At 44.3% G+C, this 21333-nt stretch overlaps 2 protein-coding genes across 2 annotated transcripts in view; both read left to right on the forward strand.

Annotated features, from left to right (window-relative positions):
• Positions 1 to 9669, forward strand: part of T265_00261 (hypothetical protein) — a gene marked incomplete at both ends in the record, with an annotated part of 52425 nt that extends 42756 nt beyond the window's left edge. Inside the window, 2 exons of the mRNA XM_009163969.1 lie at positions 7688 to 7948; positions 9265 to 9669. Of these exons, the coding sequence (XP_009162233.1) occupies positions 7688 to 7948; positions 9265 to 9576 (573 nt within the window). The remainder of the gene's footprint in view (positions 1 to 7687; positions 7949 to 9264) is intronic.
• Positions 9670 to 11979: 2310 nt separating this feature from the next.
• Positions 11980 to 18029, forward strand: T265_00262 (hypothetical protein; the record flags this gene model as incomplete). The annotated part of the gene is made up of 2 exons (XM_009163970.1): positions 11980 to 12315; positions 17832 to 18029. 2 exons carry the CDS (start codon positions 11980 to 11982, stop codon positions 18027 to 18029), a joined length of 534 nt encoding a protein of 177 aa, XP_009162234.1.
• Between the last annotated feature and the right edge of the window lie 3304 nt (positions 18030 to 21333).

Raw genomic sequence — 21333 nt, forward strand, 5'->3', positions numbered from 1 at the left:
TCGTTTGCCGAAGAGAGTACTGTTTTCCATGCCCAATTCGGAGTGGCGTAAACAGAGAGGTGGCCAACCCTTGACTTATCGGAGGAGTATGAAAGAGATCATGAAACGCTTGGGTGCTGTCGGTGCTACTCGCCTTCCAGGATGGGGACCGTGTGATTCTCACTGTGCCTGGTTGGAGACACTACAAGATATGGCTGCCAACCGATGTCAGTGGCGTTCTTGTTGTCAGTTTCTGTCCAGATTGCCTGAATGAATGTCTGGAGGTGTAGGCACCTCGGAATGATTGTGTTAAGCTAGCACTAAGTCCCTCCCTTATCCACCTTTATTCTTTTCTTTACAATAAGGCTTTCCAATAAGTCATGGTTGTACGGCAGTGAAGCGTCGGTGTTGAACACTGATGTCATGCTGATGATGATGATGATGATGATACCAGCAACATATGACTATAATGGCGTGGTCAGATCCCTCAGATCCTTGAGATTAACGCTGAGTTCTGGTGGACTGCAGAAGTCCGAAAAATAAAGAAGACTTTTAGATCGAGGAATAGTTGTACCCTGTTCCACCTAATTCAATCACCTGATCCGGGGGAGTTTGTATTGTTTAAACGGTCTCCGAAAACAATGGGACCTTAATTCATTTACAGAAAAGTTTCTCTAAACGACGGGCCCGCGAATCCTATCCTGAGTTCGCCAGATCAGGTGTCACGCAAGGATGTCCTCTGTCGCCTTTTCTTCTTAACTCTGTTATCCGTGCTCCTCTTGTTTCATTCCTTACCTGCCTTGGGGATCCAAATACTCTCGGGCGTTCTTTCACGTATATTGGGTACGCCAATGATATTGATACTACTATCATTTATTTTTGAAGAGCATGGTCACAAACATAAAAAGTGAATGCAAGCGATGAATGCGAAAGAGTAACAGGAGAATATGGGAGAAAAGAGAGAAACGTTTCATTCGAAATCATGCCAAGGACAGTGCCAGTCTGATGAGGTGAATCCCTTAGTAATGCAGACTATTCTAAATGACTTAAATAATTCAAGATGTACTTCGATACCGTGAGGTCTAAAGGGCTGGTGCAAGATTGGGTGGGATCGAACCCAGACCTCATGCTTGACGGTGAACCGTCGATATGACGATTAAGTTCTCCTGCATTGTCAGCTGCACAAGTTCCGTTGAACTGGTGAAAGATAAAATCACTTCCCGAATTGGGAAGGCCAGACAGCGTTTGTCAAACTAAGACCGATCAGAGACGAGTAGAAAACCTTCGTAGGCTCTCAATGTTCTGCCGTAGGTGCCTCCGAAGCACCGCGGGAGTCTGGTGGGAACACCGGAACACTAATGCAGAAGTATACCAACTGTTTTTTTGATGGGTCAACTGGCTACACTCCATATGTTACGCTGACTAGGTCACGTGCTTCATATGCCAGAGGACCGTTTCCCCTGTACAGCCCTCCGCTGAGCATGGTTGGAGACGCCCGAAAAATGGACATTCTCTGATTCGATAACGGAGCATGAAAGTCCTTACCAGTCAGCCGAGTCGTGTTGATAACTGCCGTCTCCCTGGTTGGGGATCGCGGGACGAGACAAACCAACGGTCACTGACCCTGACATATATAGCTACGTCACACTGTGTCTTACCTAAAAACCGTGGCCTTCCCTGCATGAATTTTTACTGTCATATGGCAGTGAAGCATCGGTGTCAACACTGATATTGCTGTCTTTGATGATGACTACACAAACATATCCATCCTTCGTCGCTGTACAGGTTGGGCCACCACCTCCAACACCTGGCCCTCGTTCCCTTATTCTCCTTATCCTCGTTGAACGAAGTTGTTGCAGCCGCATTTCGAGGTTCAGCAGTCCAAAAGCTCCGNAAAAGCTCCGTTTCCCTCACCAAATGTCGGACATGTTCAGATGTGTGGTTCCTCTTCTTGTTTGACTTCTTTGGTCGGCTTGTCAGGACTGGGGAATCTGAAAAAGGATATTGAATTCATTTGGACTGGAATCCATGAACTACAACTCTAGAAATTCGTGGTTCAGTCTAGAGGGATGTCGCGGATGCAGTATGTTCATGGTATACCGTTTCCGTTCAAAATTGTAGAACTCATTGAAGAATGCAGGGTGTAGCTTATCCAGATTGGGTGTCTGTTTGTATCAAAAGAGAGGTATCTCACGTTATATTTCTGTTGCCGATGTAGGTCTTACTGCGGCGTCCCGTTTAGGTTCATGAACTCCCCCCAGATCTTGTGTTGGGTTGAACTAGTCGAACTGCTCTTCGAATTGTTCAGCCATTCCATGGAGACAACAGATTTGCAAGTAACTTACCACTATCTGTTTCTTAACTTTTCTCATTGACGCCTGCAGTCTTTTAACTGATCAAAACCCTTCTTCATTCTCCGTATTTTGGCCACTCACTATTGCATTCTGAAGTTCAAATGGCTCCTAATTCTGTGGATCTGCGTGCACCATCATGATTGCTCTTCGTTGGTATTGTTTTTCTTGCACTGCTAGAAGCTGTTGATCTTTATGATATCCAGCTCCTTTTGATCGAGCTGGATCGGTCTGTTAGGCGGTTTTAGAAGCTGAGATCACAGTGTCTCAATGCAGCTCTGTTTGTGGCAGTTTAGACATTATCTGTGGTTGTTCCGAGTCTGGTCCATGTGCGCAGCCTTTCGGTGGATCTTCCTTTCCATTCTTCTGTTCGGAAGGGAAGAGGGCACCTACAAATAATAGTTAGCAATCATGTTCTTCTTCATGAAGATGTCGTCGCAAATACTGTTAATTGCACTGTTCGTTGTAATCCATTCTTTTTGATCATAACAATAGTCTACGTAACACAGCCATCAATAACGCTATATAAAGATCCGCTTTTGTATTGCAATCTCGGCGGTTAACCCTGAAATTAGAAACCCATTTGATGCGTCTGTCAGTTGTTCGTAATATTCGCCGTTACATTCAAGGTATTAGGTCAAGCAGAAATTAGACAGTCTTTAGGTGTGTTCTTTCTCCAAGGTATAACTCTGTATTTCATGGCTGTGTAATAGTACCAACGCAGTTGTGGTTGAATCGAGGTTCACAAATATAAACAATGTTAAACAAGTCGTCATGTGAAGCCACTGTTTCCTCTTCTGGTCTCGCATTACAGATAGTTAATTAGGTATCTTCTTGGGGCATCTGAGTGTATGATCAGAGTCTCTCACTTTCCTTAGACTTTCCTGTTTTTCTATAAAGTGGTGCATGCTGTTTCTTATAGAACGCCTTTTCGGTCTTCGTAATCGCCAAAGTCTCCTGACATACAACACACTCCAAAAGCTTTCACCAATGACGCGCTCCCTTCAGTGTAAGTATAGCGCTCGTCGCCGGTCCCGTCAAATCACGTCTACTTCTAGCGTCACTGAATTCATTGATGTTGGGACCTGTTTGCTCCAGTGTTACGTGAAATATTGGCCTGTACATACTCGGATTATTAGGAAAGGCTTTGAAAATTCCGTGGGCCATTTCGATTAGCTGGTCTGTCGATCACTGGATCACCTCAATGAGCAGTGGGTTTGTGCCCACAGCCAACTGCAGGGTGTTCCTCTTTTTTTACACCTGAACTGCAGGTGAAATAAGGAGCGACCTAACGCATCGCAACGTCTGATGTCAGACTAGCTGTCTAAACACATTTCTGGATAAGAAGGCATTTTCAAGTCGTAATAACTTTTGGTACCTACCAAATTAGTTAGAACGTGAACTTACGTGAAGGATGTACACCGTTTCCATGAAACAACAGATAGCATTTTTCTCCATAAGAAAGGGAATATTCTCATGATTTCATTTGTGCCTTGTGTTTCCTCATTGCATTTTCCCACTCTTCCATTCCGTTGCGTGATACGAGAATCTTGCTGTCGCCTCTGTGTGTTGTTGCCGCATACAGAAAAGCGGAAGTCACATTTTGGTAGCACTTTTTTTCGCTTGCTCATGCAACACTAGCTAGCAGTTTTCTGTAACGTTCTATCCTTAGGTGAAAAAACCGAATGCAATCAGTTAGCTTGTGCCAGGTGGATGCAAAAGTCGTTTTTCTCTCATTTCGAGCTTCCGCTTTTCATCAAACGAACCAGACGCAACGCTATTGAAAATGATGTGGCTCTTAAGGTGTAGAGAACTGTGTGTATCAGGAATTAATCAATCGTCTATATGCAGCTATGTTCTGTAGTTTATTGCAATTAATGGGTTATTTGGATGCGGTAATATGAGGTAAGAGTTAACGTATCCGGTTGCATCTAGAATCGTTGGACGGTTAACTGATGTGGTGGTCTGCGAGCGGAAGTGAGGTCGTTATTGTCGAACTAAACATGTGATTCCGGCACGTGGGTACAACAACCGGGAAGTTCTCCCAACTGGTCTCCAAGTCAGCACGCGTTGCGCACTTCGAACTTACTGTTTTACACCTCACGAATACCAGTTGCTGATTCCTGGTGTTTCCACGAGGACTTTCACTGCGGAGAGCTTTGGGTCAGAACGGATACTGCGCAGCGTATTTCGCATATCCTCAATGGAATTGTTTAGCACGGTTCAGGCTGATTACTTATCACGTTAGTAAGTTGGTTCAATATCTGTCCACAGTGAGACTTCGTACGACCGACAGGAGATGAATAGTTACGGCCGAGACGTCATACAAGTGCGGTTAACACGACGCACATTCGGAAACGCTTCGACCGCCTGGATACATCGGCTAGGATGAAATCGCTCACCTCATATAAGGCAACCTTTATTTGCTACCCGAGGTGCCGGTACAGCATTCCCTACTCTCTGTAGTGAAAAATTGTTAGTTGACTCGACTTCATCGTTGATCTGTTGGCAAGTCAAGAGGTAGACAACGTATGGACTGGAGGTTTTGAGAGATTAGTTCTATGGAGATGAAAACTTCATGCTTGTATAACAAATTGACAAACCAGACGGCGGACTAAAACTACTTGCTCCTCCTTACCAGCAACTGCTGTATCAACTAGGCTACCGTGTACGCTACACCTCGTCACACACTTGGTGGTTCGTTGCACATCGGCTTAACGCATGGTATTTGTCAGTCCCGTCAGTGAGCCTTTTGTGTTGAATGCCCCCATGAGCCATATGTTGACATCATTCGGTTACCCAAAGATAGATGGAGATTCAAGTAGTATTGAGATGGGAAGTCCAAGTACGCGTAGTGGGAACAAAAATACCTGCCAGAAGAACTTGTCATATCCTAAACCTGTCATATCATTCACTACTTTGTACGTTGTTGTAGTATACCCCAAAATCCCGCTTGAGTCGGTCACGCGTGTATTTGTTGTGGTATGTCATAATCAAAGACGCTTTCCAATGGGTAAAACCTATGTGTGAATACGCAACGGTCCACGGTACAGCTGCAACCGATTTGCCACATTCGGAAAACAAAATGATGCTGACTCGTTCGGCATTAAAGCTCTACTATAGCCCTGACTTGATTTTTCTGTAACTAGTCAACTCCCGACAGAACACGAACGCCTAGCCAACATCCCTTAAGAGTGGTCTTTTGAGATTGTACTTTGAGTACAAGTGCTGTGTTCTGCAAACTGGCGGTTCCAACCAGACCAAGTTTGACTTCCACATCTGCCATTTATACATAGCGGACTGTCCATCTGTGTAGCGGTTGGTTTCATTCGAAGTTTTCGAGTGGATAGCACGGAAAATTTCCCCATCAAATCTACTTTTGTTTTTCTAGTCATTACTTCGTTTTTCTTTATTCATCCATGTAGTTAGTTTTAGGCAACCAACTAATGTTGTACCCTTGTGCTTGCTGGAAATAGCCTTTCTCCATGTTTTCATAGATATCCGCCCGACGTACTTACTTTACGGGCCATAGTCGCTTTGCTGGTATCAATGTCAAATCCACACGTTTACATTGAACGGCGGTGTTCACCATCCTACTGGACTAATTTTTGCAGTTTTGTTTTTTTTCTTTTCGTCGGTTTTCAGTTTCAATTTCGTTTAGAGTGGATTTTAAGGTGGCGTCATTGCTGGCCTGCTTGCATTGTATTTGCATGGTACAGTATTTCAGGTTTATGAGCTTTGATTTGAATAGTGATAACCTATGCCTGTATCATCGTCCTGACCACAAGAATCCCATGTAGACACATTTGCCGGTTATTACAAGCAGCTGGGTGAATCATGCTTCTCCATACCTTTCACGCGCTTACTTAACTTTGAATTGACGTGGAATTTCGTTATGGGTGTTACCCAGAACACCGTGCCGTACTTTCGTCCGCCCTCTTTAGGTATGCAAAGTATGCTTCATAAGCTATGGTGATCTGTGAAAGGTTCGATCTTCATTGGCTGGTGACAGAACTGCTTTCGTGGTTTTCCTTTTATGGGGCTGTTAATTCGGCTCACAAGCACTGCCTGCGCACACCAGGACGTATTCTGTGTGTTCAGTGGAATGTTGGCACTCGTTCTCGATTTTTCGGCCTCAATTGTTTGGGCTCTGTTAAGGCTTTGGCTGCAGCAGCAGGCAAACGTACGCAATTGTCTCTCACTAGTCCCCTGATCAAGACCCTCCAGTCAAGGTCACTTCACTGCCGCTTCATGTTTTTTTGGCTGATCCAACACTTGTCCATTTTGTTTGCTTGTATTTCGTTCCCGGGTAAGTACCTATCTAGCAACTAATTTTGTTCCTTGGGTCACAAAATATGAAATTCGTGTGCACGATTCGTAATGGCTTCGTGAAAAGCGGTTAGTAAACCACTGAACCTCGTCACTAAACGCTGACCTTGCGTTGCTCGGCAACACATTACGTCTGGCAGAAAAGCTGCTGAGCCCGCATAACGGGATATCACAGTAAAAGTGTACTGGTCCAGTTCGCTTTCTCTGTGATGGTAAAAAATACAGGTTAGAAGTAATTCGACTATACACGAACTTACTCGCTGTTCAGGTGCTGTGCACATATTGGTGTCCTTTCTAAGGGATTAGTCTTACTGTGAATTTTTTGGGTGGTATAGTTGGAATTACAGGGGAAAGTTGTTTATGAGGAACACAGTAGTATGCCATTAGCTTGCTTTTCCATAGCATTGAATCAGGCTAACGTAAGTTGGGTGCGTTAGCATCTGTCGATACAGTTGGCCATGTTGGTCCTACGAAGGATTCTCTTAACAGAGGCTTCTGCGATCCACCCCATGGGTGGTCGGCTCACTTGAAGCCACTGGTCACCTTCGGCTACCAAATAACCACTAGTTATGAATCGGTGGTCTATTCAGAGGAGGAGAGATCCGATAAACACTACTGTTTTATTTGTCTTCCATGAGGCTATTAACTCCACCGGTTGACCTTTGTTTGTTCTTTCTGGTAGACATTTTGCGTTCGAATCATTAGAGTTGGGTCGTTATCCATGGCGTTTCTTATTGAAACCTGGTAGCTTTTCTATGCTTGTCCTGGTTGAATTATTTTGACAGCTTATGGTAGTTCACTTCCCGGCTCGATGCTTCCATGATAACTGGAAATACGGCCATATACATGGCTTCCTTATTGTGTATTTGTGTGTGCAAGTGGTCATCTGCTTGGTTGCGACAATGGCTAGAAATGGCCATTCGTTCGGTTTTTCATCGTAACTCTTCATTTGACAACTTTGGATTATGTAGTGACTGCTTAGTCCCTGTTCAAACTACATTCTTCTGGTTTCCGTTTAACGTATGTAGGTCCCAGCTATATTCGTGTCAAAGGTGGCAGATAACTCATTTGATCTACCAGAAGCCACTGTACTCATCCAGATCAGTGCTCACGGAGGTAGTCGACGACAAGAAGCGCAGCGATTGGGGCGAATTTTACGGGCTAAACGTGGCATGGATGCGGAGGCTTACAACGCCTTCTTCTACTCACTTGTATCTCAGGACACCATGGAAATGCAGTACGCACTGAAACGCCAGAGATTTTTGGTCAACCAAGGTTATGCTTACAAAGTGAGCCGATTGCTATGATAAGTCATTGATGCTGTTTTCCGTGACTCAAAATTTATTCCTCTTAGCCCAAAAGGCGGTTGACGAGTCTGCATTTCCGATGCACTATTTTGCTCGTATGTCTAAAAGGTGACAATTTTCGTTTGCTGCAACTACTGGCATTCCGAAGCACTATAGAAGTCCATGGTCTGAGGACATTTTGTCAACCTGTTACATCCGTATCTTTTCAGGTGGTATTCTGAACAAAAACTCAATCAGACAATGCGAATTAGTCGAGCTTTCGAATTGCCTACTGAGATTCCGATGTTTGTAATCGTTTTTCTCGACGAGACCAGTGGATAGAAATCAATAAATGATTGATGTCAGTTCATTTCTTTTGTTTTTATAATAATTTTGTCACCTACCTGATCGCCGTTCCCAGCCACTTTTTCGATGCATTTTATCTCTTTATCGCAATGTTTGATAATAGAACAGGGGGGGCGGAATGAAATAGTATAGTCTTAAAGCGGTTATTGATAGCTCATTCACTGCTCGTTAGCCCGATCACATCCGTTTTCACTGGTTTTGGACACTAGGACGTTCTATCCGACGAGATGGTGGTAGTTATACTGAGGAAAGAGAACGTGTTTGAATGTTTTGCTCGCATCCTATACTGGTCAGCTTCAGTTAACTTACCCAGCTTATCGTAAGTACCAGAACATTACTGGTTGATTTAATCGGGAAGGCAAAGATACAGCACGCAGCAATGCGTTCTGTTGTAGACTTGAGAATGCAGGAGGTGTTTGATAAGAAACACTGAGTTCATATGCGGTCTACCCCACAGAGCACTATCCTCCTCAAACCACTCGGTTGGAACGAACCTACTAACAACTCCCTGACAACTGTCAGAACTGGATCAAGACGAACAGATCCTGTGTGTTCTTACTTCAAACTTTGCTGGTTTTCCTCCTTGCTTGGATAGTTGTGCATTATATCATGACTACACTTGCCCTCCACGGTGTTTGACAGTGGTATTTCTGTGCTTTTTTTCAAGGTGTATATGACCAACAGCAGTCATCACCAATAGGACTGTGAGCTTTCACCTTATGACCTTGTGCATACTCGGATTCTTGTATTAACCCAGTTTTTCGGCCTTTCGAAAAGGGACGTTCGGCAACCTTACTTCGTTGAANTCTCGTAAAAAGACGCGCGGCACCCTCTCGTCACTGATATATATATATATATATATATATATATATATATATATATATATATATCAGTTTCATAACCGGACGAAAAGTTTCTCTGATCCTTTCGTTCATATCATGTTTTTCCTGCAGGTAATTACTCGTCTCGCTGGAATGGAGAATGAGCCCTTGAAACTAAGCACGAAACAAGAACAGGCTGAATTGCTTCACCGCGTTCTGGCCAGCACTGAGGAGGACGCGATGGAAGAACGGCTACCCACCGATCCGGACGATGTCACTGGCCTGAAGCGTACCGCTTCCGTGGGATCTGCTGTCCGAAAAGCGAGTCGAATGGCTAGTCTCTCTGGTGCAGACGATGCCATCTATATGGACACAAGTTCCGCTGCCTCCCGCAAGGATAAGTCAAAAGAAAGACATCCGTTATTCCGTCTTTTTCGACGGTAACTATGGCTCATGTAAATACTTTCAAAAAACTTTTATAGCACAGAACCGGCGACTTTTCACTGTACGTCCTTCTATTATGGTAGTCAATTCGTTGCAGCACATTTCGGTGTTTTTGATGGAGTAAGCCGGCCTGTTCTGATCTGTCGAGACTTTTACAATGTAAGCGGTGCACCGGCTTTTGATGACACCCTCAATAAGCTCATTATACGTTCTCTGTTCACTACCCTTAAATTAGTAGATTGTAGTCAATCTTATGGAATAATTAGAATATGGACTGTTCGCGATAAGCTTCTAAAGAACCTACAGGCTTTAAAGAGATGTGACCTTCCCAGAGTTATTACTGCCACAATGTGTAGGTCACATGTTGCATGCTGGTGGGTTCGTCTTGTTGACAGTCTAGTGTGTCCCGGGATTCGAACGTCGACTTTCCAAACGCTGGCCTTATCAACTTAGCGCTGCGACTTATGTCCACATTCGCTGTTTACACCCCGATGTCCTTACGTGCCGTTTTGGTAAAACCCTATGGCTCAGTGTTTTGTTTACACATTCCCGATCACATTGGTCTTTCCAGCTAGCTTCCTGCTTTACTATGTGCACACGAAATCACGTGAAATATCTGGGAGATTTAGAAATAAATGTGCTTTCGTTAAGTTTTTTCGGGTTGTGTCGGGTTTCGGGGTTAGTTCGTGTCGCCACAAACCTTGGAATCAGTTTGAGCACTGCCTTGAGGTCACTTCTGAAGTTTTTCAAACTACAGGCTGTGAACGAAACTCGTGCGCTTCCCGTGAACTGACTCTAGCTCAGATTTCGTAATGTGATGAGAGAACAAATTTTGGCTGTTATCAACTGGGGATGCATGAAGAGATTTCTTCCGGGCTGACAGAAAAATAAGCTGGATTTCTGATACTAGTTAGATAGAAAAATAGATCAAACTGAATCCAATTTATAACTTGTCATTAAACATTGGCTAGACAGGTTGAAATCGTATAGTTCCCATTTGGAAGGCTAAGGGATAGCAACTAATCTGAAAAAGCTTGTGCGGTTAAAACAGACTATCCAGTATTCTGTTTTCTCAGTTGAATGCGTTGGGGCAAAGGTTTTCTCTCCCTCTTACTTAAGCCGACTATAGAGTGAAAAAAGCGATAAAAGAGACAGTTACGCACTGACAAGCGCTTCGCCTTATTAGTCCTTGTATACGATATCATGCGAGTATATCCTGGGTACGAAAATGTTGGTATATTGGCATGCATCTTGTGAAAACGTCCGAGGTCTCTACAATATATATAGATATAGAAAAAAGGCATGCATAATACACCTCACAACCCCTTTCAAATCATGCGCAGGCACAATGATCTCCTGGGTCCGTCTACTCACAGTACAGGTGTCGAAATAATTACTTTTTAAGCTGGATTAAACGTCCGGAGAATACAGAACATTCAGCCTCGTAAAACAGAGAAATATACTGGTAAAATGGAGGTGGCTGTGAGGGATTAACCAGTCTCCTCATATTTACTCAAAACAGCACCGAGTAGCATGTGTTCACAACAGAACTAACCGAATTCTTGTGGTTCCCGGATCAACAAATAGGTATAGTGTCGTGCACCACCAGCCTGATCAGTCATCATTTTCATGTCGTTGCTACATTACTGTTAAGCAGTGACCCTCTTTCGGTCCGCCTATTGAAAGCACGTCCTCCGTAAACGGTTTCGATTACATGACTGATTCAGATCAACAAATCAGGTTTTCAGGTGTTTCAGAGAGAAAAACCCATTATCAACACAATGCACTGCATTTGTATGCTTTTCGGGTAAAACAATCAGATTGGAGCCTCAATAATGACTCCATAGCCACTAAATGTATTGATTTCGATCATACCTGGAACAGCAGCACTTAGATTATTTTGGCGAACGGAATTCGGGCAGTTATGTTCATTCTTTGTGGAAGACATCAATGTATTATAAGGAAAAAGCGGATTTGCCATTCGTAGTATAAGCGAGACAAGCTTCTTCAGTGTGTTGTTTGGTATACGAATTCCTTACGTGACGCTTACTGTTGCCAAGCGTACTTAAGCGGTGGAATTTTGTGAGTCAGCCAATCTGAACCAAGCTTTGAAGGCTGAGTTTGGGAACGTTTGTGGTCAAGATGTATACTGTTATTCATGGTTTATCTCTGCCAAACTATATTTGATGGCCTACAAAAGAAGGTCCGGCGCTGCTACGCGTGACCTCGAATAACATTTTCCGTTAAGCATGAACCGTTTGCATAACCGGCACATCCCAGAAGGGATGAAACAACCGTCTGTGTTAGCCTCTCAACAAAGAATAATGTTGTGAAACTGAATTCAGCATCGCCGCACTCCCTAAGATTGTCAGGGCTATGCAACGCAGCGTTGATTATTATTGCATGGAATTTCACGCAGTGTCTATATTTTTCCCGAAGGTTTTCCTCAGATGGCTCAAGTGGTTAGAGCGCGAATTTACTGACCGGAAGGTCCGTGGTTCGAACCCGACCTCTGCCTCTGGACTTCCCCTCTCTAGGCTTGGGCAACCTGACACTATCCCAACCCTCGTGGTTCCTTCGGGTGGCATGGCAGCTAGGCACCGAAAGAGCGCTACAGCTGAACGATTTTTTTCCTCAGAAAGTGGTACGACAATTGAAGACGGGCATTGTGCTCATTTTGCTAGGCAGACTGTCGGACGAAACGAAAACAATTTCGAGGGCAGACGTAGTATTGTCGCGGTAGTTTTTGAAAGTCTGTCTTTCAAATTATGCCTGACATTTTCATCGGAAGCCTGGTTTCCACGAAGCTTGGTCATTCCATTCTTCCTTAGAAATATGAACATTTGAACATATGAAATTAGCAGATGGGACATTGATTGCCAACATGGATTCCGTGTTGGCAGCAAAGTTATCGGGAATCCACCTGTGATTTATCAACCCTAGGGTATGATGACGAAGGGAAGTTGGCACTTAGAGACACTAGACGATCGTTCGTCGCTACATTCGACGAACCGTAGTGACAGTATAGTGACAAAGTTAGCATTTTATGTGGTGATTTTGTATTCGCGGTCATCGTACTGAGTGACGCAGAGTTGTGAGAGGGACGCGCAGTGATCCGGTCTGCAAATGCGTGGATGGAAGGTAATGTGGTTGGCGGATGAATAAGAGCATAGATCCCTGGGGAACTTCATCGCTGATGTTCTGTATCCGAGGGCCAACTCCATCGACTCTTACGTACACTGACTGACCGTCAGTAAAGTTTCCGATTCAGCTTACTAGGCACGAATGCAGTTCGGCGGGAAGCTTCGCATGCAATATCCGTGCAAGTTCCCATATTTCAACGGTTAACATATTCCCTTTATCAAAGTGGGGGATGAACCGACATATCACTTATGAAACTGAGTCTGAATCCAAGTTGTTGATCTTTGATGTCAGGAAGGAGCTGTTCGGTCAAGATGAAATTATGATATCGAGGATTAATCGATATTCGCTTGAACCAGTGCTAGCTCCCTATTTTGGAATAGGAGGACGTATGATATTGTAGAAGGCAAAGCGGCTGATCAAGTTGAGCGACAAATTCTAAAACGGTTGGCGCGAATCCAGGGGTGTGATTGTTGAAATATAACAGACACAATCCAGGTCACCTATTTTGGATAGAAGGATCGTTTGGAAGGATCAGATAAGCTGACAAGTAGTTCGGTAGAGAAGTAGAAGTGAATGATTTGTTAAAGGCTATTAGGAAAACTTTCGCTTTTTTCCCAAACGGATGAAACGCAGGAGCAAGTCAGGGAGAACGATTTTGGATTGCTTACTTTTACCCTGCTCCAAAGCGATAGACTTCTGTTTAGTTCTGACGGTAATTGCGCACATTTTCGCATACAGAGACGAGTAAATATTTAGCGCAGTAACAAAGTCGGTGCATCTGGAGAGCAAGCAGGCAGCGGTCGACACCAAGACGGTCTGAAGTTATTCGTGTGGCGGTTGACTCTCCAGTTTCAGTGAGGGATAATTTGGTTCATGCCGTTAAAAATGCACCCGTAAGTTCTTCAGCAGAACAGCTAGTGCATGTGATCCCGGCCACCTGAAAAGGGAACATATTATCAGCACTCCGCCCGCGCACGCTGATCGGACCCGAATTTTGGTGTCTAAATTGCTACCTACCTAGAACGGTGTAATTAGTTCGTCAGGCGCCTCGAATGACGATCGAGTAACTGCCATGTTCGCATCGACCGATCCACCTGTCAGGACTTTCCAGTCAAATAGCGCCTTATAAGCTTGAAATATATGGGAAAATTTTGTGAGTAATCCTAGCATGCTTGTCTTACTCTTCGGAGCAAATTTGCATACACATGAGCAAACCAAATGAGACGATCCCATGGGTCACTCGATTTTATCAACTCAAATGATTCAAATGCAAGCTGAGGTAATCCCCTACCATAAACCCAAAGTGCTACATGTTACATTTGTGTGAATAATTGAACAAATACAAATGTCCCGCCTACTCGATCAAACACAAGCGCTTTGACGTGACCTAACTTGCAAGCCCCTTTAGCTATATCTGGACGTAGTAAGGGTTTTCAACTCGATTAATATGGATATCATACATAGTTGTCAGTCGTCGTATTGATACAAGTCAGGAAGTCTGTGCGTGTGCTGTTATACCGTTTTTCAGAACTTAATTGAACTGACAAATATTTTGGATGGATAAGCAATTAGTAAAGTAGAATAAACGAGAGTTTCTGGTAGCATGTTTTTCATTTTTTTGACGAGGTTGAAAAAGTTTGAAAACGCTAAAACACGTATTCTCGGTGTCCTGTGCTAATTGCACATTGTTTTTCCCAAATATATATAGCGACCTCTTAGGAACTTGATACTGAAGAAAAATCACACTTCTGTTATTCTTGGACATAATCAGTTGCAACCTAGAGACGTCAAACTTGAGGCGAACGATAGATTTGATGCTGATTCGAGTTTACTAAGTAGGTCATTTTGGAACGTTCGATCCATCTTCATTTTCTACTCTTTCAGAAGAATACTAGGGTTTTCGTGGTTGGCTTTCACATTGCGATCACATTATCCAAATTACAGTAGCTCTACTGGACAGTTACCCTGGGGCGATGCTAATCGTTAGGCAATTTTGATAGTCCATTACCTCGATAGTGTGTGTTAAGTAAAACCCATTTTTATCAGTACGAATACTTTGCAATTTTCGGTTCGTCTTCACTCAGATTTTGCTCTGTGGTTTCGTCATCGCATATAACATTGCCGTAGTTTTCACAAGCCTGGTACACATGGCAATCATAACGACAGACGACGAACTATGGATGTGTTAATGAATATAAAACGGACGAGCTGAGCAGATCATACTCTCGAATAAACGCGTTATCTATCTATTCTCCGAAATGCGCTTCGTTGTTGAGGTTCAGTTCGATCGTTGATCGTGAGAACCTTGAGAATTCCAGGGGAGTTACGTGAAACGGGCGCAGGTATTTACCGAAATCGTGTCATGATAAGGTGGTATTCAGCCAACGAAAAAATATGAGACCACACACGACTTTCAGCATGGATTCACTGTAGGTTCGAGATTGATATCTAATATCCTGAAGTGATCTGTCACTTGGGATGGGTAAGACCGCTATTCCACTCATATTGATAAAAATAAATGTTCCGCCTCCAGGACGAAGTTTTATGCTGTAAAATATTTCCTCGACGTACAGGACTCAGTAAAACATTAAGGGATATGAACTCGTGCAGTCCCAGCCCAGAAGTCTTCAATTGAGTGTCATGTATTGGGCGATTACCATGCTAACACCACTGAACATCTGCCAGATTCCGATGTGTACATTCAGACAGTGAAACGACATTACTGCCCCAAGTTGGTTCACGCCTCTCGCTTTTTCAGGAGCGGTCACGCCTGGGTAATTGTACGCCTAATTTGCAATTCTTAGCTCAACTCGATTGAAACCCAATTAGACACACAATCATCCGGAATCGAGAAAGTTAGCAGCTGCAATGGTTCCACACCCCAGAAACATCAACTAGAATACCATCATGACATGGAAAACTTTTTCAAAGCAATATATTAATACTGTGAAGTGAGTTGTGCAAACTTAGTCTATAAAAGTCTTTTAGTAAGGTTCTATCCTGGTTTGGTCCCATTAATATGTAGCATGTACTTTATAGTCCCGTTGTTTATTTTATAGTTTTTGTACGTCAATTTTCACAAGTTATTGTTTTTGTTTCTGGAGGTATCCGTCATGTTCTAACATAAATCATTCCAGTTCCTAAAAATTGCTGAATGTATGATGTACTCATACTAAATGCTGAATTTTCTCCATATGTTTATTCTTATCCAAAAGTATTTTTGTTATATATCTGTGGGTTCGTATATGCATACACCACAGGTAATAAAATCAATGGATTCGCGACATAGGGAACAAACCAACTGGACGCCATCAAAAAAGCTCACTTAAAGGTTTGAACAACACCACTGTCAGAGCACAGACTGGTCAACCTCCGGCATAAAGCCCTCTGTAGTATTCTTAGAACAATAAATGCTTTCTTAACCGCTATCGTACCTGTACCAGTAAAATGAATTAGTCAAATTCATGCTCTTTCACATTCTCAGGGAATAAAAAACATTCTAACTCCACTTCCTGTAGGGTAGCGAAACAGATTATGTTGTGTATTTTAATACTAATGATCTTTCAGCTATGGCGGCTTTTCGGTGCATACCCGTCATGTCACGCGCAAGAAGCGCAAAAAGTGAGATACTGCCAGGTCACCGAAGCCTAGACTGGAGCAGTCGAGATACCAAGGCTGGGTCTGAATCACGGACCATCCGGTCAAATGTTCCGTGCCTTAAGCACGGAGGAAAGTGTTATGAAGCGTTCAGTGGTGTGACCATTGTCTGAGAGCACCTCACTGTTAGCTCATATGAATAGTTCCTATGCCAAATGAATCAGAGGTCTGGATAGAGTTGGTCACTCCAAAAAGGCATTCTATTATAAATTGAACTCTTCAGGTGAATATATCTCGGAAGAAACGCCATCAAGACCACTTGCATTCCTGGTTTTTGTCCGCTGCTGTTCAACTTAAGATACTCGATTCCACAACGCATTATATCAGTTTGTCTGTTCACCAAAATTGTGATGAGGTCTTCTGATGTAATTTTGTCACTTGAAAGTATGTGAAATGACAGTGAAACTGGTACAAACCAAGGGGCACACTGGAAAATCTCCAGGTATGCAAAAGCACTTTGGATATAAAGCTACAAGACAGGGTTTTCCTATAAATCTCGTGAAATTTTGCAGAATTTTATTTGGCGAAATCCCACAATGTGCCTAAAATGTTTCTTTTCGGGTCAGTCATGATGCTGAAGACTATGATTTAATTGTTTCCAGACCCTTTCTGTGTCCCGCTTTAGTCCGCTAGTTTGCGCAGCACGGTTGCTGGTCAAAGATACGGAGAGTTTGTCTGGTTAGGCAAAACGGTTTGAGGTATCCCTTTATTCAATGTATCATTTTCTCAGCTTACTTTTCACGGGAAAAGGGAAACGGCTGGTTTCGGGTGTCCTGGTGTTGAAGTTGACCGAGATTTCTGTGTCTCGTTCAACCATTCATTTTCTTCCACCCTCAAATTGGATTCTCATACCAACAACGGTCCCCCAATGGAACTCAGGCTTCCGTAAACACCACCACTCGATTAGACTTTAATCGTCACTGAACCTCAGTTTATCCTGTTTGTGTTTGTGTAAGATGCGTTATTATGATGATGTGGATTCGAGCTTTTTTTACATTCAGCAGCCCAGAGGATTTTATGTGTTTCAAGCACTTTATGGACACACCTGAAATTTATTAACCTATTTTATATACCCTAGATTTGTTATCGGCTCTCGTCAGCTTTTGCTTTCCCCTGCCTAACAAAGTTCGCTGCATCTCACCTGCAAAATTTGGCCAGGAAATCGTCCAGCAAATTTTTCAACGGTCGACGTTGATCGGTGCTATGTTTATCATTCATGGTTGAAAAGCGTGATCACAAACATAAGAGATGAAGGCGATGAATTTTGAGAGGGTTACAGGAGAATATTGGATATATTGGATTCGAATTCGTGCCACAGACTGCTCATGTCAGACAAAATGAATCCCAACATATGTAAAAATGTTTGGTCTGGAAAGACTTGTGTAAAGGCCAACAACTGAACAAAGGACAAACAATGCTGAATGCTTTTCAAGGCGTGGTAAGCGCTAGCACAGACAAGACTCGCAGATCAGGTACAAAGTGTCCATCATACTGGGTATGGTGTGGGATTCAATGGCAAGAATGTATACCCTACGCCATGCACCAAGCATGAAAGTACCGCAAGTACGCAGAGAACCCACAATGACAGCAAACACAAGTCACCGACTGTGACATTCGGAAGTCCCAGTCCAACAACAGCCTTGGCGGATTGAGGAAGGCAGATCCCTCGGCAAGAAGTGATTATGGGCTGTTTGACCAAAAAGTCAACGTCACAACCGATGGCACGTAAGGCTGAGGTTCACCAGCACTTCTGTTTGTTCTCATTCCACACAGTCACTTCGCGCCCATCCGAGACTATGTTGACGTCTATCACAGTTGCTCGGTGCCCCCGACCAGCGATTAGGTCAGGCTTGATGGAGAAGGTCGAAGTAGGAGCTCTCAACTCCTCGAAGTCGGTGTATATCAGACGCGTTAGATGTTTTGCAAGTTTTCTTTGCAACCCGATTATGATGAGCACATCTAACCTCATGCGTGATCCAGCAGGACTGCAAAATATGCACCAAACTCTCCGTTTGTCCACAGTTTACACGAATGAAGATCATCTGGCCACCATAACCATGCCGAGCGCTTCTAACTCCCGTCCTGAGCGAGTTGCATCGGAGCTGAATACCGCGGATAAATACCCAAGGAAACACTTGTTCTGGAAATACAAGCCATCGATTAGAAAGAGGCGAAGCGGCCAACTCTCCTAAAACGCGACGGCAACGCTGTTGTGCAGACTATCACCCCAAGCAGCCACCAGGTCTTCCGTGGTGGTTACGCATGCACCATGGACTGGGATCGGAAGGCTGAGATCTCGAACAATCTTGCCAAATGCGGAATCGTTGACCACATTGCCCAGTACTCGGCACTGGGTAGATAGAGTCCTTTCCGTACGCGCTGTCCTCTGCATCGGGATCGTTGCACTTAGACTTGGGACATCAAATCCCTTTTGTTGCTTGCCGACGTGGACGTAGCTGATCCGGGTGTCCTTTGGCAGATGTAGCCATTCACGAATAGATTTCCTGGGGTAAGTGTCCAATCTTTTGAAAGTGTTTGGGTGGACTTGGCCGAGCACAAACGAATATGTCATGCTTGGTGTCAGGCCGTGGTCTCACTTGTGATATCCATTCTTCGATAAGACTTAATGGGCACGCGTCACTTCATCGAGCAGTTTGAGCGGATGCTGTCGGTAGTTGAGGACGCCTTTCTCCTTGAACATAAAGGGGCTCAGATGATTGATGAATTCCCCGGAGAAACATAATAGCCCGACTGAGACCGCTGTCGTCCCATGTTTCCTGCCCCCATAAACCACCATCGCTTCTTCTTTGGGGCGTTGATTCTAATACCATCTCCTCCCAGCTCGACCGCAGAAGCTTCAAGCCTCTCTTTAGGGTGAACCTAGGTTTCTGCGCACATGAACCAGTCGTCAGTGAAGGCAAAACTATCTTTCAAGTTGTCATGGAACTGGTGTCCTAGTTGTGGCACCTATAATCCAAGAACTTGATCTATTGTCATGCTGAACAATAATGGGGAGAGTGAATCTCTCTAACTCACACCTCTGTAGTAGTGAACCTCGGGATTGAGGAAAACTGCTACATCATTCTCATAGAACTGTACGATGAATCGAAGTAGAGGTGACGATGCTCCATCTGACGATTGTGTTTGCGAAACCGAATCATACGCTTTCCAGATATCGCCAAACTGAGCATAGAAGCAGTCGCTGCAGAGTGATGAAGTAGGACAGGCGACAGTGATGTAGCTTCCAAACAACCATAATCTGTAATTATCCCGACCACATTCCAATCGGATGGTAGCGCTGCGCGACTTGACCAGCTATCCACGTGTTTTGGAGCTGAAAACACCTGTTTTCAATACTGCTAGGCGGTCAGACGAAGGCCGCAGTTACCTTTGTATAGGTCCTTCCATAACCCATCGAGCACAGCAGACCTTACATCTTTCCGTCTTTGGTGGTATAGGGTCAGGATGACGGAGTAGTTAGCTCGGCGGATCTGCTTTCGTTTGGCCGGTATCCGATGGGCCAACTGACCAAGGCGTCGGGATACAGTTTTCCAGGTGCGTGGAAATGTCTTGGAGGCGTGGGGGTATAGAAGTGACGGGACTTGCTCCGGTATCATGATACCAGTCTGCAACCCCTGGGCAAGTGCCAGAAGGTCAACACTTGCGAGAGAACTGTCTGCATGATATTCCAAGAGTGACACGACGCAATCCACGGTTGGTTTTAACCAGACACTATAGACACCGGCTTTTGACAAGTAGGCTGCTGTTTGACCGATGGTTTGGCCAGGGCCACCAAAAGATGATTCGTCGCGTTGTGCTTGCCAGTTGAGCACCCGTCTTGATGGTGAAGCCGAATAGCACGGTTTGTGCGTGACAAGATGGATAAAATTGTTAGCCAGGCGCAAGAGCGACTGTGACTCTTGTTGGGACCAGCGTACACCAGAATCCTTCACTCGACCAGACTTCTGCTGCGTGGGGTATGCGTGCCGGCGATGTTGACTCAGACCAATCTTCGTCGGAAAAAGGCGGGAACAATCAGCGAAGGTCGATTGGGCGACCACGTTCGTACCAAAACTTTAGTGGACGTGAACTCGACGGTGAGTTAACAAGCTAGCTTTCGATTAGCAGCACTTGCCATATTCCTCACACGTGAGCCCCACCAAGCTCTCCCGTGCACTGGTTAGAACTGGTTCGGAGGCGCCAGATGATTCGTATTGCACATTGTTGAAAGTAACCGGCACGCTGAAAACAAGCGGTGGTCATCCTTATCTCGACTTGCTGAACTATTTAGCTCACCCAGACTGAATTCCGAGCTATCCAGTCGGTACCGCGGGGGGGGGGGGGGCAGCGCGCAGTTTAAACACACGGATCAGCTCTCGTGGCCGAACGGCTAAGTGTTCAACCAACATCATAAATGAGAGATTCAGCTAGGTTCCAGGTGAGTATCCCGTCAAAACCAAATTGGTATGCAAACGAGCACGTTTAGCTAATTTTTGTGCAATTCGGGTTCAAGTGAACGAAACTCGGGAACTGTGCCTACCTGATAAGCACGTTTAGCAATTTTTGTGCAATTCGGGTTCAAGTGAACGAAACTCGGGAACTGTGCCTACCTGATAAGCTCAAAGAAGCGCGAAACCTTTTAATTGCCAAGTTTAAAGTAGAGACCACAATTATTGCACCAGAACAGGAGGACGAAAGTTCGACTGACGATGATTTCAGTATGTATTCCAGAAATCCCACAGCCACCAATAGGTGAAAATGAATTGTCCAGCAGCTTTCAAGTCTTTGTGGAGTTTGTGACTGGAAAGTCCTGACAGGTGAACCAATCGATTGCCACAACCAAGTTATGTTAGTGGTTCGTCGTTCGAGCTGTTGGACTTTCTGCTCTCATCGTTCAAGCGCGTTCCGAGGTAAGCTTTCAGATGCATCCAGCGTGTGATGGTGGAGTGTGGTAAC

The sequence above is a fragment of the Opisthorchis viverrini genome (assembly GCF_000715545.1).
Source record: "Opisthorchis viverrini unplaced genomic scaffold opera_v5_2, whole genome shotgun sequence".
NCBI classification, from domain to species: Eukaryota; Metazoa; Platyhelminthes; class Trematoda; order Opisthorchiida; family Opisthorchiidae; genus Opisthorchis; species Opisthorchis viverrini.